Here is a 19,216-nt window from a genome sequence, read left to right as displayed (position 1 = left end):
ACTTCAAGATGAGATGCTAGATAAAATGACTGGAATGGGCGTGATTTGTTCATTAAAAATATTTTTCTCCATTATGGTGCCATAAATGTTGCAATCACGCCAAAAGTGTCGTCGGAATCGTTGCGCGTTAATATTACATTAGCGTCCATCCATCTTTGTGGAAATGGATTGTCCACACCAGTTCATATCAAATCGAAGACGCGTATTTTCAAGACCACGTATTTCAAGAAATACAGCTCCAAAATTAGCTTTGAAATACAATAAGTCTAACCAATTCCTACATAATAGTACGATGTTATCTTGAAGAAAAGTCATTTAGTTGCTGCGTGTATCACAAGCCCACAGGTCATATTTGCGCAAGACGAAGATGACGGTCGCACTAATTGAGCCAAATTTGAACTAAAAGTTGAAGGGGTCCGCGAATTCCGAGGCGGTCGAAAAGTGGTCCGCGAAGCCAAATAGGTTGAGAACCGCCGGTCTATTTGAAACCAATTGCCTTGTTTACCGTAGGGCTTTGTAGTCGGCTGAAATGATAAGGCTCCAACTCCGGAGCTCATACCAGTGCTCCGGCTCAAGCTCCAGTACTATGGGTCGCATCTATCGCAGCAATTGAAGCTTAGTGTCTCTGGTGATCTGTATTAAAAGTGTGGCTAACCAAATATCTTGGGATTTTGGCTATACCTGAATACTTAACTCGAGAAGCTGTTGCCTTGCGGTGAAGTTGGGGAGGCCGGGGACAAATGTAACACGGGGTAAATGTAACAATCGACCTCACCGCTAGTAGGATGGAGAAATCGCCTTCATATATCGAGTGCACATGCGGTAGGTAGGCCCATGTCTCCTAATATACCTGAAGTGACGTTGAGCTACGACGCGAGACCCGAAATAATTTCAAAAAAACGAAATTTTGGACCCTTGAGTAAATATTTTCTGTTCTGAAATAATTTGTTCTGAAGAATAAAACCTCAAGTGGATACAATGCAAAATATGTAGCTGGAAAATGTTACCATAGTCTACTGTGATAATAGGGAAAATAGGACTCGCGTCGCTGGGAAGGCACTATCCTGAGACATTAATCATGGTCGAGCGTGTCAGGGGCAATTGTAACACTATGTTACTTGTGTCCCGTTACAATATCTTTTCAATGCTGAATATCGGTGTTGATACGTTGGTATAGCCACTTATCTATTGCAGGCGAATCTTGCAGGAGCCAGAAGTTCAATACCAGATCAGGCTCTACCTGGTCATACCAATTCTAACATGATACTCTGTCAGAACGGCCATACAGAAGTGGTGATGTGAATGTTACGGTCAGGTTTTTCCGTGATTCTGCTACCCTATCTCATGTTGATTGACTTTTGTTGTGTCGACCCTCAATCGTCACTTAAGAACTTGCCCATGACTGAATCCTCATCCTCTGAGACTTTGAGCATGGCGCACTTACCTTTTGTCATCTGGTGTGAACAATTTGTTTTAATTTGTACGGAACAGAAGAATACCATTAGCTTTGATGCCACACAATATTGTGTCCTCGTTTTGTTACACTATCATCGGCCCATTCAACAAAGATATTTTAGCCAGGTCAGTTTCGCGCCTTCGCAGGTGACCGAATGCCCAACCCATAATGCACGCTGGACTACAGCACCTTGGTAGAAAAGGCCGAATATGTGTTGGGAGATGATGGAGTGAGTGTGTTTTATGTACACTTTGAGCTCATGCAGAAGGCACGAAGGATGATAATTTATTCAGATGCCAAAAATGCGATGGGGGGTAGCCTGGAAGCGTTCAAATTTCTCTATTTTAGTTTAATTCAATAGTACAATTTGTGCTCCCATTATTGTTGTTCATTTCGTTTGTTTTAGATATAAATAACACTGTTACAATTTCCTCGGGGTACGGGGCGATTGTAACATTTGAGCGACGATTTTCGCGCCCCAAAATTTCCATGATTGACTATTGATTGAGTTCCATTTTAGTTTTTATATCAACTATCGAGTTGTTGGCTTCTTTGCATAAAAGTTTGGAAAGGGAATATCCATACGAGAACAACACGTAATGTTGGAAAATACAAAAATTGTTACAATTGTCCCCGGTCTCGCCCTTCTTCGTAAAAGATATATGCAGGGCCGTAACAGCACTTCGCCAGCCAGCCCCCCCCCCAAAAAAAACTTTGGTCTTGGGCCCCCCATGTTGATGAACCGAACTTCTGGAATCCCCCTCACGCTATTCGCTAATTACCGCTACTTACATATTATGCACATTGATGGCCGTTTAGTGGGTCAGTTTTACTCGCCTAAACGCGCTAAGCGTGAAAATTTTCTATAATTCATGATTTAATCGGTCAATATGATCGGGAATTGCATATATGTTGCTATCAATTTTTATCCTCTCGTTGATCACGTAATCAGATTTAGCCTACAGGTAGAGCTGAGTGAGGTGTGTTTGAAAAGGTAGGACCCCTCAATATATTATAATATTATAATTGAACATCTTCGGGCGTATACCCGTTGGCAGGTACGAAACAGCACTTCGTCAGGTCACACCAAAAATCTTGGGTCTTGGGCTCTCATAGGGAGATAAACCTACCCCACATCATCTTGTTAGCTTTTGTCAAGAAATGAGTGGTACTGCCGAGTGAGCCAGCGCGAAAATTCATGATAAAATCGGTGAATAATATCGGGAATTGCAAATATATTGCTATCAACTTCTAGTCCTCTCTGCTCAGGTAATCAGATTTACCTGTAGAGCTGAGTGAGATGTCTTGGAAACTGTAGGGCCCGTTGGTATAAATCCTTAACATGATGTTATTTCGTGACCTCCTGTCTGCTATATAAAAAAATATAGATTCGCCATAACGTAGGCTAGGAAACTAAAAGACGCACACGATTTCAAATTGGTATTTCTTCACTGGCAGTGGCATATAATTTTTTCTTGTGGGATGTTTTTTGTCTTGTGAGGTTCAGATTGCCAAGACAGTATTTTGTATATATAACGAGGTTTTCGGTCAGCATTGGGGCAGTACTCTTCGGCCAAGGTTTTCTCGCTGCCGATCGTTCTGGCACACTTCTTGTTGTCTATAATTTAAGCTAATTAACGAAATAATTTTGGGCCCCCTTTGAGCTCGCCCCCCCTGTAGTTGCGTGTAGAGTTTCATAATCTAAGTAAGTCTCTATAACACGTGTTACACTTATATACTAGTCCATATACCCATAGCTCAGTGGTCTCGAGTCATCACAACGCAAAGTAGTTTCATATGCGAGACCAAAGTCACTCAACTATGTTGGCTTTGTGCGACACATAGCAGAATATCATGAACGAGTGATCTCGGGATATCCCGCACTATGAACATTTGATGGCGAAAACGAGGCAACAATTTGTAGTTTTGTGAAGGCGGTTTGCTGACGTTGCTGTTGTTGAATTCAGTCAATAATAGAGCATGGCATCCTAGGAAATAGGCTACATCGATGCCGGAGCTGTTAATCAAACTTCTGGTTCTAGGCCTCTGACTTCAGCTCCGTTGAAACCATCATATAACGTTTCCAGAGCTTAGACTCTTTACTACGGCTCCAAAGCCCTGGTTTACGGATCCTTTAAATGCTTAAAACAAGACTTCCTAGTTCCTAAGCCCGAGAGGTCCATATTCGGAAGTTCAGTGAAATTATCTAGTCGTCCAAGTCTGCCGCATTCAAGTCGAAATACATGCAATTTCATCTAAATGAATCCTAGTCAGCCTTCAGGATTACCAGACCAGTACCTAGCATATCGATCTCGCCTTCCGCCACATGCACCTAACTTTGTCGCTTGCCTTATAAATTCTCTGCTTTACTTTTCATTCAATGTGCATGCCTCCAGTCTACAACGTCTAGGCCCAGGTGGGTGTCTACTCCAAGTCGTTTCGACAACTTCCTATCTTCTCATTGTATCGCAGTCTTGTGGTGTTTTGAAATGATGAAAATATTAATAAACTGATACTGACACTGAATAAACTGAACTGAACTGATATCAAACCTACCTCAACACAATCACCACCTTCTTCCACCAGAGGGCCTCAGCCCGCCAGACGCTAGAATAATAAATAAATAATATATCGTACTGCAGTAAAGTACGCGGAAAGCATATTGATTCGATTTGGTTATTGGTTGCAGTGCAAGTGGCGTTTGAATTGGGTGCAGGGTCTAGGGGCTGGTGGTATCGTAGCAGTGGATGTAATCTTGCTATACAACTGGAGAAGGATATACTATATGACCAAAATCAGAAATGGTGGAACGCAAGCCAACTGCCCAAGCCAGGTTGGTTCCTCGGGCCTAGATTATATACCGTAGCCGTAGGTACTAAATGGTGCCGGTACCGTAGTTTAATAATAAATAGTGCATTTTTCACTTGTGAAATTAACATCGCGCTTGTTTGGAACCAACTCTCGAATGAATGTGTTAGTAATGTACAATTTAACGAAATACCGGTATATTGTTCACGCCTTCTTGAGATTTGAGCAATAGGGAGTGTTGTGATTTGTGAACCTTACCTAATTCCTTGAAGTGAAAACCCGGTAAGACATTTGTGAGGTGTATATTTTGTCGTGTGAACGTAGATAACAAAATATGAAATCGTACGATGTTTTGTGCATGTAGCCTACTCTCTCTCGTGGCTATGAGAGATATGCGTAGGTAATACCACGTAGAGATTTTCATTCATTCTATTCAATTGACAAAATTCGGAAGTACTGTCACGTCGTCGTACAGTGATTCAATAAAGTTACAAGTCGTGGAGACAGAAACAGAATATATTCGTCATTGTGATCCATCGAATACGTGTGAAATAGACAGGTCGTGGTACGTCAGCCAACAAGGCCGTACTGCGCGGTTGCGCCGGTCCGTCAAAAGAAGAAACACGCAGCGAATTGTAAACGCAACCTTCTGGAGTCAGATAAAACACAACTATAACATCTACAAACATTCGCTCTGCGTTATATACAATGATATTAGACGGAAGAGGCCAGTAGTAATTTCTAGAATTTTGCGGTGTGGTCACTGGCTCACTCCTCGCTGCTGGCAGTGGTGCCTTTTGGGGTGGATGAGGTGGGCGGTCGCCCGGGGCCCCCCTGGTCGAAGGGGCCCCCCTCTTTGGTTTAAGCGCTACGTGGAAATCCGTGTAATATTCAAGAAGATATAATTCCGTACAGATGGGTCAATCATCATTATAAATCTCTGCATTTTTTAGAAAAGTCCCTTATCCCGATAATCATCACGTCTCTGCATGCGGCAGAGTTACTTAGTTTTCATGTAATCTATACTTGCACAGTGCACACAGGGAATAATAGACATGGCCTAATTCAGCGTGTGGCTCAAACCTTGACGTGGTGTGCTGGCTTATTTTATTACTTAAATGTCAGTCGATAACATGCCAGATGAGAGGTACCTATTTATCCTGCAGCAGTTGTATCGGCATTCTATTATTCTACGCTGCATGCCATACATATTCAACATGACGATATTATGAGCTATATGGTTAACTAGGTCACTTCTCTTATAATTTGACAATGTATGATAAAAGGAGGCTCTGAGCTAGAGCAATTCCACGTTTAAGCCTGCTTCAAAGCCGTGTTATAGTGTGAAACACACATCACGCAATCCCGTTCCATATGGTGCACTAATATGAAGTAGGTAATAAAAGATGCGATAGGGGGGTCTGGGGGGCGGATACCCCCAGAAGTTGCGATCACATGCTTATAGGGCCCCTCGGGTAGTCTCGCCCAGGGCCCCCCCAACCGTAGGACCACCACTGGCTGCTGGTATCGTATCAGGGGTCAGCACTCAGCAGTAACTACATGACTCATAATGTGGTCGATGACGCGTTTTAACTGGTGTAAAATTCTTGAAGATTTAAACATGCTTAATGATGCTCAATCATACTTAATTATGTCTTTCAATATCTGAATATTGTGAAAACATGATTCAGTAATTTGATTTATCCATTCACAACATATCTGAGCCGCTTGTGCGGTAATCCTATAGCTGACGACCAAAGCGCAAAATTTAATTGAACCGGTCTCAAGAGAAAGCTACTTTCACAAGTTTTGCACTGGTTCTGAAAATAGAAATTAAAATCTGGTCCGCCTATACTGGACCCCCCTAAAACGCCCCCATTGTTAGGTTGCGGTCAAGAAGGCACCCGAGCTGAATGTCCGATTCACGTCTCGTACTGATTGTGATGCCGTTGAGCGTCTTGGCCAAGTCGAGCGGTGCAGAGTGTTTCGCTTCTTATCAATCGCTTTACACAGAGAATTTATAAGTTTCGATAAATAGGTCTACGAATGATAGCACACAAGCCTACGCATATCATCGTAGAATTTAATATCAACTGGTATGTGTTTGCACTTAACAGGCCAAATTGCAAAACAATTCGTTCTATTCGGCTTTTTGTGGGTTAGGCCTATTAATTTGCATACTATAGCTCTACGTGCCACATCATCCCTTTGTATCAAACCTTTTAGACCAGGGGTTCTTTAACAAGCTTCCCGGGAACCTCATGAGTTTCCTGAGCCAGTCTGAGATTCGCGGAAGTTCAAGAGACACACTCCACTCAAACATAGCCTATGATTTGTGATAACCTGTATTTTGTCCAATGGCCATGCCATCATTGATCGCAGGCAATAAGGTCAGATCAATCGTCACATTGCGACTGTTGTGGTGGTGTGTCATCTCCAATATTTATAAGATCATTTGCAATTATGCAATTGGTATCATGATGTTGTGACGCCTCACATTTCTGAATTGTATCAGAAAGGAAACAGCTGAAGTCACACTGATGCATACATGTATTGTTCTTGTGTACTTTCTAAAATCATATTGATAGCAATTACGACATATATACCTGTCATATAATATATACTTTGGTGTGCCATCGAGTTGACGTCAATCAAAATACGCCAACCTAGTTTCTAGTTTGTCCCAATAGAAGGTGTTCGTGTGGTAGCCTACATTGAGCTTGAGCGATGCCTTTGCCTCGATTATTCGAAATTTCATGCCGATAATGCCATATTTGGTGATACGGTTGTTGATATACAATGTAATTTGTAATCTCTACTAGTTGCTGACGATTACCTCTGACAAGTGTCAGCCAAAAAATATGGGTTCATTTCAATATAAATATATCGTTCGTCCAGAATAGAAAGCGCCTATGTCACATTTCGTAGTTCTGAGAAAATTCAATTTAAAGATTCTACATATTCCTTATTGAAAGATCTCAAAGCCTTTTCTGTTATTAGTTCTTTCATCCTTCTCCTTGTCAATCAACTTACTTTGGGAACAAATGTCCATTTTGAAATCACTCGGCATGACGGCTTTTCCCTCCCCGAATGGACATAGGCCATGATTAATGCTCACTAATATACTGGGACATAGGCCCATTTGACTCAATATTGGGACATAGGCCCATGTGTCAATCCTTTTCAATCCGTCTTTTTAGACATTATGATGCTGTATTTTGTGAGCAATAACAGTTAACCATTAAAAGAAATGTATTTTCGCATTTTTCAACCACAAGTGTTGTAGACAACTGGTACCGAGTCCATTAGAATGTCGCAGTTTTGATAGGTCTTGAAATTGAAGCAAGTTCAGCAACCACCGTTTTTGTTTTATACAAACTTGAAACTGAGAAACGACTAAATATAGTCAATAACATACATCATGATTCTATTAACAATTTATGGTGAAGACATTTTACCTATTCCTAATAAATCCCCTAACTGTTTCACCTCAAATGAATCACTCTTCAAGAAGCTGTATCCGTTGTGGCAGTATAAGACACTTTGAATGGACCCAAGTTAACTTGTAATTACTTTTAATGTCTTGTTTTTTAACCTGCTGCCTTCTGTTTTCTGTTTGCTATTCTTACTATGAGAGTGGAGTATGATAGATTCCTATTGTACGAGGGTGGATGTCTTCTTGTAGCTTCTTTTTCAATCAAAGAAACTATAGCGCAACTGGTATCAATACTGATAGCTTGTGTTTTGAAAATTCATTTCTCCTGGAATGAATTTAGCTTCTCAAATCAATGCGAGTAGTGTTTTCCTAACCCTAGCTAGATCGCTCTTTCTGTCACTGAAAAATTAGATAGGGTTCATTGTTCCCCATGAGATGAAATAAAAATTTCCATTGTCCGTCACAATGCATCAACAATAAAATGGGCCTATTTACAATTACTTACTTCAAGCAAGGTGATGGAAAAGGCCTATGTCCAAAAATCTTGGACATAGGCCCCTTCTATTCTCAAATGTAATCAAAAGTATTTGGCCTATGTCACATCAAGTCAAGGATCGGGCCCAATATATGAGAAGGTCTCATTGCCATCTGAAAGAGCTGTATCCATATACTAAAAAAAATCAAAAAAAGTGAAATTATGAAAAATGGACATAGGCCCTTTCTATTCTGGACGAACGATATTTTTCAATAATAATATTTGTAGATGTGGTTATAGTAACCAACTTGTAGAGATTTATCAATGTATACTGCCAAATATGTTTCTGTCATTCTTTGCTATTTAAAGCAAGTGCGCATAAACAAGCACGGGATGTTGCAGAGTGAAATGCCTGTGCTTGATGTCACAGTTCTAATTTTAATTGCAATCTCATGCATCAATTACCTTTGCAGGAAGCGCCTTGCCAGAGCATTGCAGGATGACTATTGGGACTGCGGTGTCTGTACGTTACGGAATTCGCCAGAAGCTTTTAAATGCTCCGCATGCGATGTCAGAAAGGGTAGGAAAACGACATGCTTTTCCACTTACTAGATGATGTTTGGGTACTCAGATAACAAGAGGAATCTATTGTGTTATTCCCTGTTATGAAATCAGTGTTTAGTGCTGGAATTTAGTGTTGGATTATGTACATCAGAGGTCTCAAACACGCGGCCCGCCAGAACATTTTGTGCGGCCCGCGACGACATTTCAGATTTTTGTTAGTTTGACAATATATAAGTGTCACATATATCTTTTCAGGTCATAAATTGAAAATTCCCTCTTAAATTGCTCCGAAAGCCTGAAACTATTCAGCAAACTTCACTATCGCATCAATTGCAAACGCTACCATATGCAGTGAAAGATTCACTATTTCGCCACATTTCCAATTCATGATGACAAAACCTGACCCTTAGACGATGCGTGACTGAAATTTGTGAGTTGGACTTGGATGCGACCTTTTTTAGAATTACTCAGACTCGGGCTAACTCGGTGGCAAAATGAAAAAGACCCGAGTGGACTCGGAGTGACTCGGAATGCCGTGAATTTGTTAAAACCATGGACGCAACAAACTAATCGCTTATAAGGGCAATAGCAATAGATCAGAAGGTGGCAAATTGGTATTTCGCTAACTAAGCAAGCATTTATGGCAACCATTGGCCATCTGTTAGTTACATCTTTGGACGCTAAACCCTGTTATTAAGGCCACTTAAAGGTACCGAGTACCGTAGTGGTACGCTCCAACGATGTAACAACAATGGGGCGTTTGGCGTTCCGACATTTCAATCACTAGGACACATTCATCAATATATTTATCTTATATTCACATCTTTTTTCTGCTCCTATATTTGAAGATATTTGGCCATGAGATTAATAGCCCACTTATCAGAAGTATACCCAAATCTTGGATTGAAATTACAGCACAACCTAAAAATGTTTTCATATCAGATCAGTCTCTATTATCAATCTGTTATTCAAAATATTCAATAGTAGCTGCAAAATTATAACCCGATAGCTTTTATGATGGCATGGCATCATACATTAGTCCGCACATATGGTGTCTATATCTTATAATTAATATAGGCTATATCAAGTACAACAACAATTCTATTGAAATAGTTATAAATGTGATGATTCTTTTTGTGTCAGACCTAAATTAATACAAGAGTAAATCACATTTTGACGATGTGTGTTTACTGTCAGTCTGCTGGATCAGCTCACTCTTCCCCGTCAAATATGGCCTACTTGGAAAGACATAGAATACCCCTGTCCCCTATAGATGCTGCCGCCCGCGGCGTCGTCAAAACTGAAAACTGGCCCGCGAGCACATTTGAGTTTGAGACCTCTGATGTACATTGTAGCCTACTTGTACAGTGTACAATGTAGGCTACACCCCTGGTGCAGCACATTGGTATTGCCACTATGACAGCCAGACTTGACCAACTAGGTACCGGTAATTCTAGCTGTTTAATTAGAGCGAAATGCTGTTGATCTAATTGCAATCTAATTTGTGAAATTTTCTATGCTCACATTTTGATTCTAATCAACTCTTTTGTTTACCTGAAAATGCTACAGGAGAACTGTATTGTGCGAAACGAGCCAAGCTTGCTGTACACATTTGCCATTCTCGTACTTATGATAATGAACTCTGATTTGATAGGAACCGAATTTGATTTTTGTCATATTTCTTTTTGATTCGGAATTGAATTCTATTTCCAAGTGTTTGCGAACTCAATATTTTTTATTCTATCTAATTTGGGAAAAACAATGTATTGTATCCATTATTCTAATAGTAATCTCATTTGGAAGAGCTTAAAATTTTCTAGTTGTCTAACTCTGGCTGTGGTTGATGGGCGCGGAATCATGCAATTATGTCAATCACAAATTCTAATACTGTTGAGTAATCAAAGAATTGAACCAAATTGAAATGGAAGACTGTTGATTTGGCATGACTGTTTAAGTGTTTATTAAAGTTTGAGATTAAGGTAGTTCAATTGCCAACAGTACGGTAGCCTAGGTGATTACTAGGGCAAGTTTTTGCAACTTTTTTTTTCAGCTTCCTAGATACCCAGAATCTCTGCACTATGATATTTTAGGGTGTTTGGAGGGATTTTTCGCAACTTTTCTCTATTTTTCATACCCATTTTTACTGCAGCATTTATCAAATATTGCGTAAAAGTGTAAAGGAATGTATTAAAAACATGCTATAAACTATTTCTAGTATGGTTCTATTTTCTTTTGGTTGTATTCTCTTTGATGCTATGATGGGTTAGCTGCATCCCACTGTGCTATATTTGACACAATGGCTTGCAAGCAAGACGTTCATCTACCCCTGCCAAGCACGACCGTGTCCGAACAATATGTAAATAATCACCTAATTAATTCTGTCATTTAAATTTGAGATCGTCTCTCATTTCACGAACGCCCAGGCGAGCCTGTCAAAAATTACATTTTCACTGGGTTAACTTATTCAGGCTGATTTTGTTAAAGAGTGAGTTTTTCTGCAACCCGTGGGTCAAGTTTGCAGGTGGTGGTTTGGGGTGGTTGTGGTTATTTGACTTGTTTTAGGTTTTTGGGTGAAAGTTATTCCCGCATTGTAAATTTCTCGCTGTGTACCTGGAAAAAATATAATTTTTGGCGGTCTCGCCAGAATGTCCGTGAAATGGCAAAGTAACAAATTCGACAGCTCTACAAGAACTAGTTTATACAACGGAACCTTTCGAGTATCTCATACCCTACTAATTCAACAAAAATGATAAACACAACTTTTTACCGCAACTCTTGTCAAACTTAAGTGCGACTTTCTCGCGATTTTCTCGCGATTTTAGTGCAACCAAAACTTGCCCTCTAGTGATTACTATTCTACATCTATTTTCAGGCACCTCCACCCGCAAGCCAAGATTGAGTCAACAGATCGTCGACCAACAAGAAGCAACAAGACTGGTTACCATATCACAGGTTGTTGACTAGTATGAGCCAATATAGAGATGACTGGTCTATAAAAATACCCACATACACCGTATTCCATTGTACAGAACCTTGTAAAGAAATGATTTGTCACCACATGACTCTAGTCGCGCTCTAATCGTGATTAGCGACAAGCAAAAACGAGTCCCTAAGACAAAAGATTCTATTCTGAATCGAGTATTACACATTGAGTTGACCTTTCGACCATCATTCATTATAATGTGTTAACAGTATGAAAGATCTGGAGGTATTTTTAAATATGTAGGCCAAAGAATGTATAGCCACTTCTACAACACATTAACGTTAATTTGGTATTTTTCTGAGTATGCCTCTTTCATTGCACTTTGCGACAATACTGCGGGCTGATCACAACCTCACAGGGGCTTTGTACTACTATTGCATGTTTCGTATGCCGCAATACGTCCAACCGAGTTTTCAAGACTTTCACGGTTTAAAATATTATGGAAACTTTAATTTTTGTTGATAAATCAAGTCTTTGACAAGAGACAAGGAGCCTATAATTTGAGTACCGTAAACCGGGATAACTTTATACTTAACCCACACGAGGTGGGGCCATATTTTGCAGAATTGACCTTCACTTTTCAAATTCTGACCGTGACCCTATCAAGACTTGAATCTGGGCCGTTCCAGTTTAAAAGTGGGCGGAGTATAGCCCTCTACCGATTCCACTCTTGATCGACATCCCATGACATGTCTAAGGTTTTTTAATAAGTTTAAATATAGTAACTTTTTCCCAAAAAAAATCTCTCTCCCAATTTTCAAGGCTGACCCTCGGGATGGCGTCAGAGAGAAAAATATGATGCTTCAGTGCGGAGCCACTGTTGCCTGGTTTCAAACAAGCCGTCAACCATGGTTGTAAACCGCGCGGTTCGTCAGATATCGAAAAATGGAAAATACATATAAAATTTACAAATTGGCGTGGTCATCAAGGTCGAGTCATGATCAAGACTCAATCGGCCCCTACTGTCCGGTTTATGGCATGAAACAACGCGATATGCTTTTTTTTGTCATATTCAACCATTTTCAGGCATAGTAAACCTGTTTATGACTCGTATGCTGTCTGAATTTGCACTTGAACTTGACGCAGATCTTGAAAATCACTGAAACGTGACCAAAATTAATAAATCCCCTCAGAAAACTCTCCAGAAATTGTTTTGATGTTTGAGACGGTGAACATTTACACAGAATACTGTACATTTCGACTGCTGATGTTCTGGCAGATATTCCAACAATATTTCCCACTCGAAAAATATCTGGAAATTTTAGGTGATAACCATATTTTCATTTATTTTTTATTTATTTTTATTTTTACGAACCAAAATTTTTGAGTAAGGTACCAAATGCATCGGAAGAGTCTCACCTTTTCAAAAAGCGTACTACCTGATGTCTAGGGCGTGTCAACATGGAGAGATCGGTGTCGGAGACATGCCATATCATATATGATACGCCCACCTCGTAAGAGTTAAGGGTAACTTACCGGTACTCGAAATAGTTATCTTACCGCTTGCTTAAATCATTAGAATTGATACTCAATTCATATTCGAGCACTCGAGTCATTGTGTCGAGCCTTGCCAATAAATAATCCAGAAGATCGAAACAATACCATATCCGAAAGAATATCCTGACAACTGGGTTGATGCATTGCTCATAGTTATGCTTACTAGAGATTATAGTTGGCTACCAAAGGTCCAGAATATACCGAGGGGTAAGAGGGGCAAGGCTAACACAACACCACAGATATGCAATGTACAGCAGTTTAACAATTTCCCAATCTCAAGCAATAGAAAACTCATCATTTTCAACATCAATAACTTGCTACAAGTGCTGATTATCTCACCTTACGAGCAGACTTGTACAAACTACCAATAAGGAAGTTTACTGCCAACTAACTGGCGTGTTTTGGGGAGTTCTAGTCCTAGTTGCGGATTTTTAAAAATGAGGCATCAATACTAACAGTCGCGTAGCCATGGGGTGAGGTTTGGGAGGTCGAAACTTCACCCATTTCCCAATTGAAATGCCGATTACAATAATCATGATTTCTTAGCAAATTTTCATTTAGGGATTCGTATTAGTTGGTTGGAATGGAATCTAGCAGTTGTTGTGTTTCAGTTTGTTTCGGATTTTTTTGTTAGTTGTAGTTAAATGGCTGGTTTGAATTTAGCTTTCGATACAACATCCATTGTGGTAGAATATTTATTGAACTCGATGACTTTTCAAGAGTTCACTGCACACTAAAGGGATTTAAACAGATTTGAAAGCACAAGCAAAAAGGTAAAGTATGACGCAACATTCAAAATCACAGACCATGAGAAAGTATACCATACTATAGTACAGGGGCGGGCAACATACGGTCCGCGGGCCGGATCCGGCTTGCTACGGGACTTTGTACGGCCCGACAACAGTTTACGGTCTTACGTGATGTGGCCCGCGTCGCCGTCTACAGGCAATTAGGCACAAACATTTCCGATCATGAACATTAGCAAGACAAAGCGACGTTCCAACACAACTGATGTTCATCGCATTGACGTGGCCAGGGGCGAATAGGGCCATGCCATTCCCAGATTTTATGAAAATATTCGTAATATCTGTGAATAGTAGAATATTTTCGGGTAGATGAATTCAAACTAAAAAAAATCGCGAGCTTCGCGCGATTTAGTGTCTCTACGTACATGTCATGATTATGAGAATACAGTACCATAGATACACTATAATAGCCCAAGGCCGTTTGGCTGCAGGAGTTTTCAACAAAGTAATTAATAAGAATGAACCCGCCCGAAGTGAATAATCTGCGATAAGCTCATGAATGTATGTAGGCTATTCTTATGCCATGATCAATGTTCAAAATTATTATTGTCGGTGCTGTAAATTTTGGAAAAAACCACCTGTTCAGACACTGACCAATATCATTGATCAAATTCATTCATTTATGCAAAAAAAAATTCGCGCCTCGCGCGACTAGAAGCCGAGTGCACTCTGACTTTTCTGATCACGTTCATATCACCGATTTGGGCTCGCCCGTGAATCGGACGCCCAATCCAAATATAGTTCGCAACTGCAGGAATGTGTGCGTCTCGGAATTGTATGTACAAAGGGTAGTGCCGGGTAGGATGGACGGATCTGTGGCTCTTTACCACGGGGGCAGTTCCCCTAAAATCATAAAAAATTTTAGGAATCCGGCCCGCCTCATGTTCATGTTCCCCTATCCGCCCCGCCGGATGAAGAAGTTGCCCGCCCCTGCTATAGTAGCACAATTTGTAAATAAACATTAAACAATTACAACCACAAAACGAAACAAACTAGTGAGAAATTTGTCAGCTATAGAGAAATTCTTTTAGTCTGCATAAAATAGGTTTAGTCAATTGCATAATGCTAGACTCCACTCCAACACTTTATATGAAATAAAGATCTGCCTCGTGCAATGAGAGTGAACATTATTGTCATAATAGTGTTGTGCGCAGGCGAGGTTTTCACTTAAATGTTGACCAATCGCCGAAGCAGTTGCTTGGTAATTGTCATAACAATCTGTTTAGCAGCTAATTTGTATTGGCATGCGAGCTCCGTGCGTTCATTTGCGCGTGTTTTTGAGCGAATCAATTTCGGTTTATTCTGCTTAATACGCTGCTTTATATGCTCATACGCTCAGTTCTAGTTCTAGTTGGGCATTTGGAAATCTGGTGGTTTGTTACATAGAATGTGATCTACTGTCAGATACCACCAGGTCCGTCTACACCAGCATCGGGCGTCCCGGTGCCTAAAAAATTGAAAGATGACTCGCACGATACTTCGAAGCATTCCCACACGCTCAAGTACAAAAAGGTTAAGAAAGCCAGGTATGCTATCATATAGTTTAGTACCGGTTTATTATTATGCGACTCATGCTCAAAATCTTATGATTTGCTGATGCTACAATTTCAATAGGCTTATTAGTAGCCTAATATATAAAGACTCCCGCAGGGTTCTAATGACTCGAGTCATGATTTTCTGATGACTCGACTTGACTCAAGTCATTTTCTCAAAATACGGAAATGACTCGACTCTAGTCAATCGTAGTGACTCGACTTGGACCCGTGTCATTGCGCATGACTCGAGACTGAGACGGCCAAGACTGACATTTTACTGTAATTTTGAAGAATAGTCAAGTTACCACACTATTGGGATTTCTTCTATTGGTACTGGTACTTGAAAATGCGACCAGAAACTACTAAAATTGAGGAAAATTAGTACATTATGAATGCGAACCATTCGATATCAACAAGCAGAGTTACAAAAAGTGAGTTTACCGAGACTTCAACTGGAAACTGAGCAGTCAAAACAATGACTTGGACTCGGACTCGGCCCTTTGCTCGATGAATTGGACTCGAACTTGACTCGGTGGTGAATTGAAAATGACTCAAGTCAAAACTATAAAAGTGAGATTGACTCGGAGCCTTGTGACTTGGTTACAAGTTACAACCCAGGTCAACCGCCAGTGAGACCCTGGTGTGGTGCAAGTAGTCTGTGTCACTTCTCGAGCAGAGGTACGCATTTGTACGGAATTACGAGTACAAATAGCAATTTCCAAAACGTGTCAAAATATCGTGAAGTTGCTGTAGAATATGGAAGGTCTGAAGAGTACTAAAGTAAGTGGTATTGAAAAGTAGATTTTGTCGATAATTTGCATACTGTTGGCCGGCAATCGGTTTAAGGGAAAAAGACTGACGCAACTAGAAATTGGGTAATCTTCGAAAATATGTTTCATTACTGTACTAAGATACAGGGCTGTTTCACGCTGTTCTCATGACGATATCCCACAGGTCACATACAAGTGAAACAATCTCATCTCAAAACTACTTTCAAGCTTCTCCAAAGTGTCAGGTATTTTGCCTGAAAATTTTTTAAAGTAGAAGCAAAAACAGTTTGAACCATAACCACATGACACGAGTAAGTGGTGCAAGCGTGCGGAACTGGAGTTTGTCCTCTCTTTTCAAGAAATCGGAAATGTCCTCTTTTTTTGCAATTCGTCCTCTTTTTAAGCTTTGAGAGCCAGGCGAAATGTACAAGGACAACTAAAAAGGGTAGGCTAATATAATAAATGGCGTGAAATCTGGATTTTGTCGACAGTGCTGGTCGGGTTGACTAAAAATACGCCTTTTCTCGCCCACTAGCCTATCTCTAGAAATTAGTAACAAGTTTCTTCTTTTTCGGATCGCAAAATATAGTAACCCTAGCGAGACCTATCTGAGCACTGCTCATTTACAACTAAGATATAATGAGCTAGCAAGGAATAAAAATTGCCAATCCTCCCAGTTGCTGTGACTAACAGAACAATGAATACTTTTTGTTTATTTTGCTAATGTTACCGGATTTTGTATATAGTTAGTTATACACCGTATTACATTTGTATGACAGTAAATTATTTCATTGTAGTACTATCAGACCTAAGCAATTTTTTAGACTTTTGAAACTGTGTGGTTGCTGAAAATATTCGAGTAGCCCTGTTCTAGATTATCAAGACATCCATGTACTCTTGCAGGTGCCATATCCGAGGGATAGACAGGAATTCTGTGAACGAGTACAACATTACCGTCAACGACCGAACGATCGTATTCATGGAGTTTCAGCCAAAGCAATGAATCTACCAAACTTTGGCCCCATGAACTGCATTCCTCATTATTCCGAGTGACCGATGATGCTTTTTTACGCAGATATTTCTCGTTTTGTACGTTCTTTTTACCCATGTTACTATTTCGACACTATGCCTATGATTTTATAATAATGTGCGTCGTTTTTCGAAGTAAATCGCTGCATAAAAAGTCAGTCGCCCGTGGTTTGGACTGAGGCCTGTGTTTACAGATTCATGTTATGATCGCATACAAGGTGGTCACGAACGAAGTACTTCTACTTTTGCAGAGTACTTGAGTAAGTTCGGGTGTGGTCAAAGTAGTTGTTGCTACTCAGGTAAAGACGTCACTTTCTACTGTAACTGAAGCAGCAATTTATAAGTAAAAATCTACTGTAAGCCAATATCATAACTATTTTAGATCGTAGTCCAATTAGGCAAAATGTATTTGTGAATCGCATTTATGTGCGCAATTATCTGGAGAATTGAGGGAAAGAGCCGCTTTATCACGTTAACTCGGTGGATCTCAAGCGTTGTGTCGCGGCACACTTGTGTGCCACAGTGACGTGCGGTAAGGTTCATGGCTCGTGAGGCACTGACCCCCCCCCCCCCCACATACACACACACGTAAATTATCTAGCCGTTGCAATTATACATCCTACAATGCGTATATACGTGTTTTCCTTTGGTGAAATATTCAGTAGGGATGGTGTGAACGTGAGGTTCACGTTCGCGTTCTGTGTGTGAACCTCGGAAATTCAGAGGTTCGCGTTCACAACAGAACCTTGATAGGTTCTGCACTGTGAACCTTTTTCATATATATTTTCAATTTTCACTTCATTTTGACATCTTCAGTACAAATTTATTGCATTTCAACTACGGGCCACTCTGTGCATGCCGCTGACAGCAGGAAAAATCAACACAAAACGAATATGCACCTTGACAATCTCAAAAATTTTATTTGCTTTGGTACAAAAGTTTGCTCAAAATATCCAAATTTCCGTTTGTGAATATTTAGCGACTCTCTGCTAAGAGCTCGACTCGCAATCACACAACGTCACGAGCGAAATACACTACATGTAGTCAGCGAATGATGCTTATTCAACCAATCAATCTTGACTTTATATGTTTATTGTATCATATAAAACCGTGCGATTGGGGTGTTGGCTACCGCTGTATAACTTATTAATGGGATAATATCGGTAGCAAGTCTAGAAACCCTGTTTTACACTCTGCTCAAAATCAATGTAGCAATACTCAGACGCTGAATACATTGTCCGGTCTGGCCAAGACTGTAAGGCGTAGGCATATATTCCATGGCAAGTCCTCATCGAAATTGTTGGCAAAGCAACGGATAAAATTGATTTTATGGAAGTATTATATCATTTGATTGCCTCAGTTGATACATTAAGCGACGTTTAAAACGCCGATATGCACTTCAGCATTGTGACATTATGTGGCCCGGGTCTTCGCTAGATATAGTATACATTAATATACGCTATCACTTCATTGAAAGATAGGGTTGAGATTAGCAATATGACGTCACGTGACGTCATGAGGTTCACGTTCGTGTTCACACAGAACCTTTGAAAAAGGTTCGCGTTCACACGAACCTGAACCTTCCAGAGGTTCACACCATCCCTAATATTCAGTTATATACAGATTGCTCAAAGCACAAAAATATTTAATTCAAGATCCAAATTTTGGTTTTACATTCGCTATTGCCCTTTGATGCTCGCCCAATGTCCTTTTTATAAGATGGAAATGGACAGTGGACACTGTATCAGCAAAACTAAATATGTCCCACACTAACATCGGACTTGCAGGTTCAAGACATCATTCAGTCTGTGGAAAATCAGGGTTAGATTGATGATTTTGATTGGGGACGCAGATTTC

The 19,216-nt window shown here is 40.2% G+C and overlaps 1 protein-coding gene across 1 annotated transcript; it reads left to right on the top strand.

Moving 5' to 3' along the window:
* The first annotated feature begins 4,086 nt into the window (after positions 1 to 4,086).
* Positions 4,087 to 17,517, top strand: LOC145451059 (YY1-associated factor 2-like). The gene is made up of 5 exons (XM_080329541.1): positions 4,087 to 4,289; positions 8,649 to 8,755; positions 11,612 to 11,691; positions 15,430 to 15,551; positions 17,234 to 17,517. The coding sequence occupies exons 1-5, from the start codon at positions 4,258 to 4,260 to the stop codon at positions 17,331 to 17,333; spliced, it is 441 nt and encodes a 146-aa protein (XP_080185667.1). The 5' UTR covers positions 4,087 to 4,257; the 3' UTR covers positions 17,334 to 17,517.
* The last annotated feature ends 1,699 nt before the right edge of the window (positions 17,518 to 19,216 follow it).

This window comes from Botryllus schlosseri, chromosome 11, assembly GCF_051294905.1.
Source record: "Botryllus schlosseri isolate E-star chromosome 11, Bs_hap1, whole genome shotgun sequence".
Classification (NCBI taxonomy): Eukaryota; Metazoa; Chordata; class Ascidiacea; order Stolidobranchia; family Styelidae; genus Botryllus; species Botryllus schlosseri.
Note: the sequence above shows the minus strand (reverse complement) of the source record. Positions and strands in the feature narration are given on the sequence as shown.

Bases quoted from the DNA above. Each gene is read 5' to 3' on its own strand.
- LOC145451059 (XM_080329541.1), top strand. From the start codon at position 4,258: ATGGTGGAACGCAAGCCAACTGCCCAAGCCAG. The intron at 11,692-15,429 runs GTTGTTGACTAG...ATCTACTGTCAG, and splicing joins GACTGGTTACCATATCACAG to ATACCACCAGGTCCGTCTAC. The intron at 15,552-17,233 runs GTATGCTATCAT...GTACTCTTGCAG, and splicing joins AAAAAGGTTAAGAAAGCCAG to GTGCCATATCCGAGGGATAG.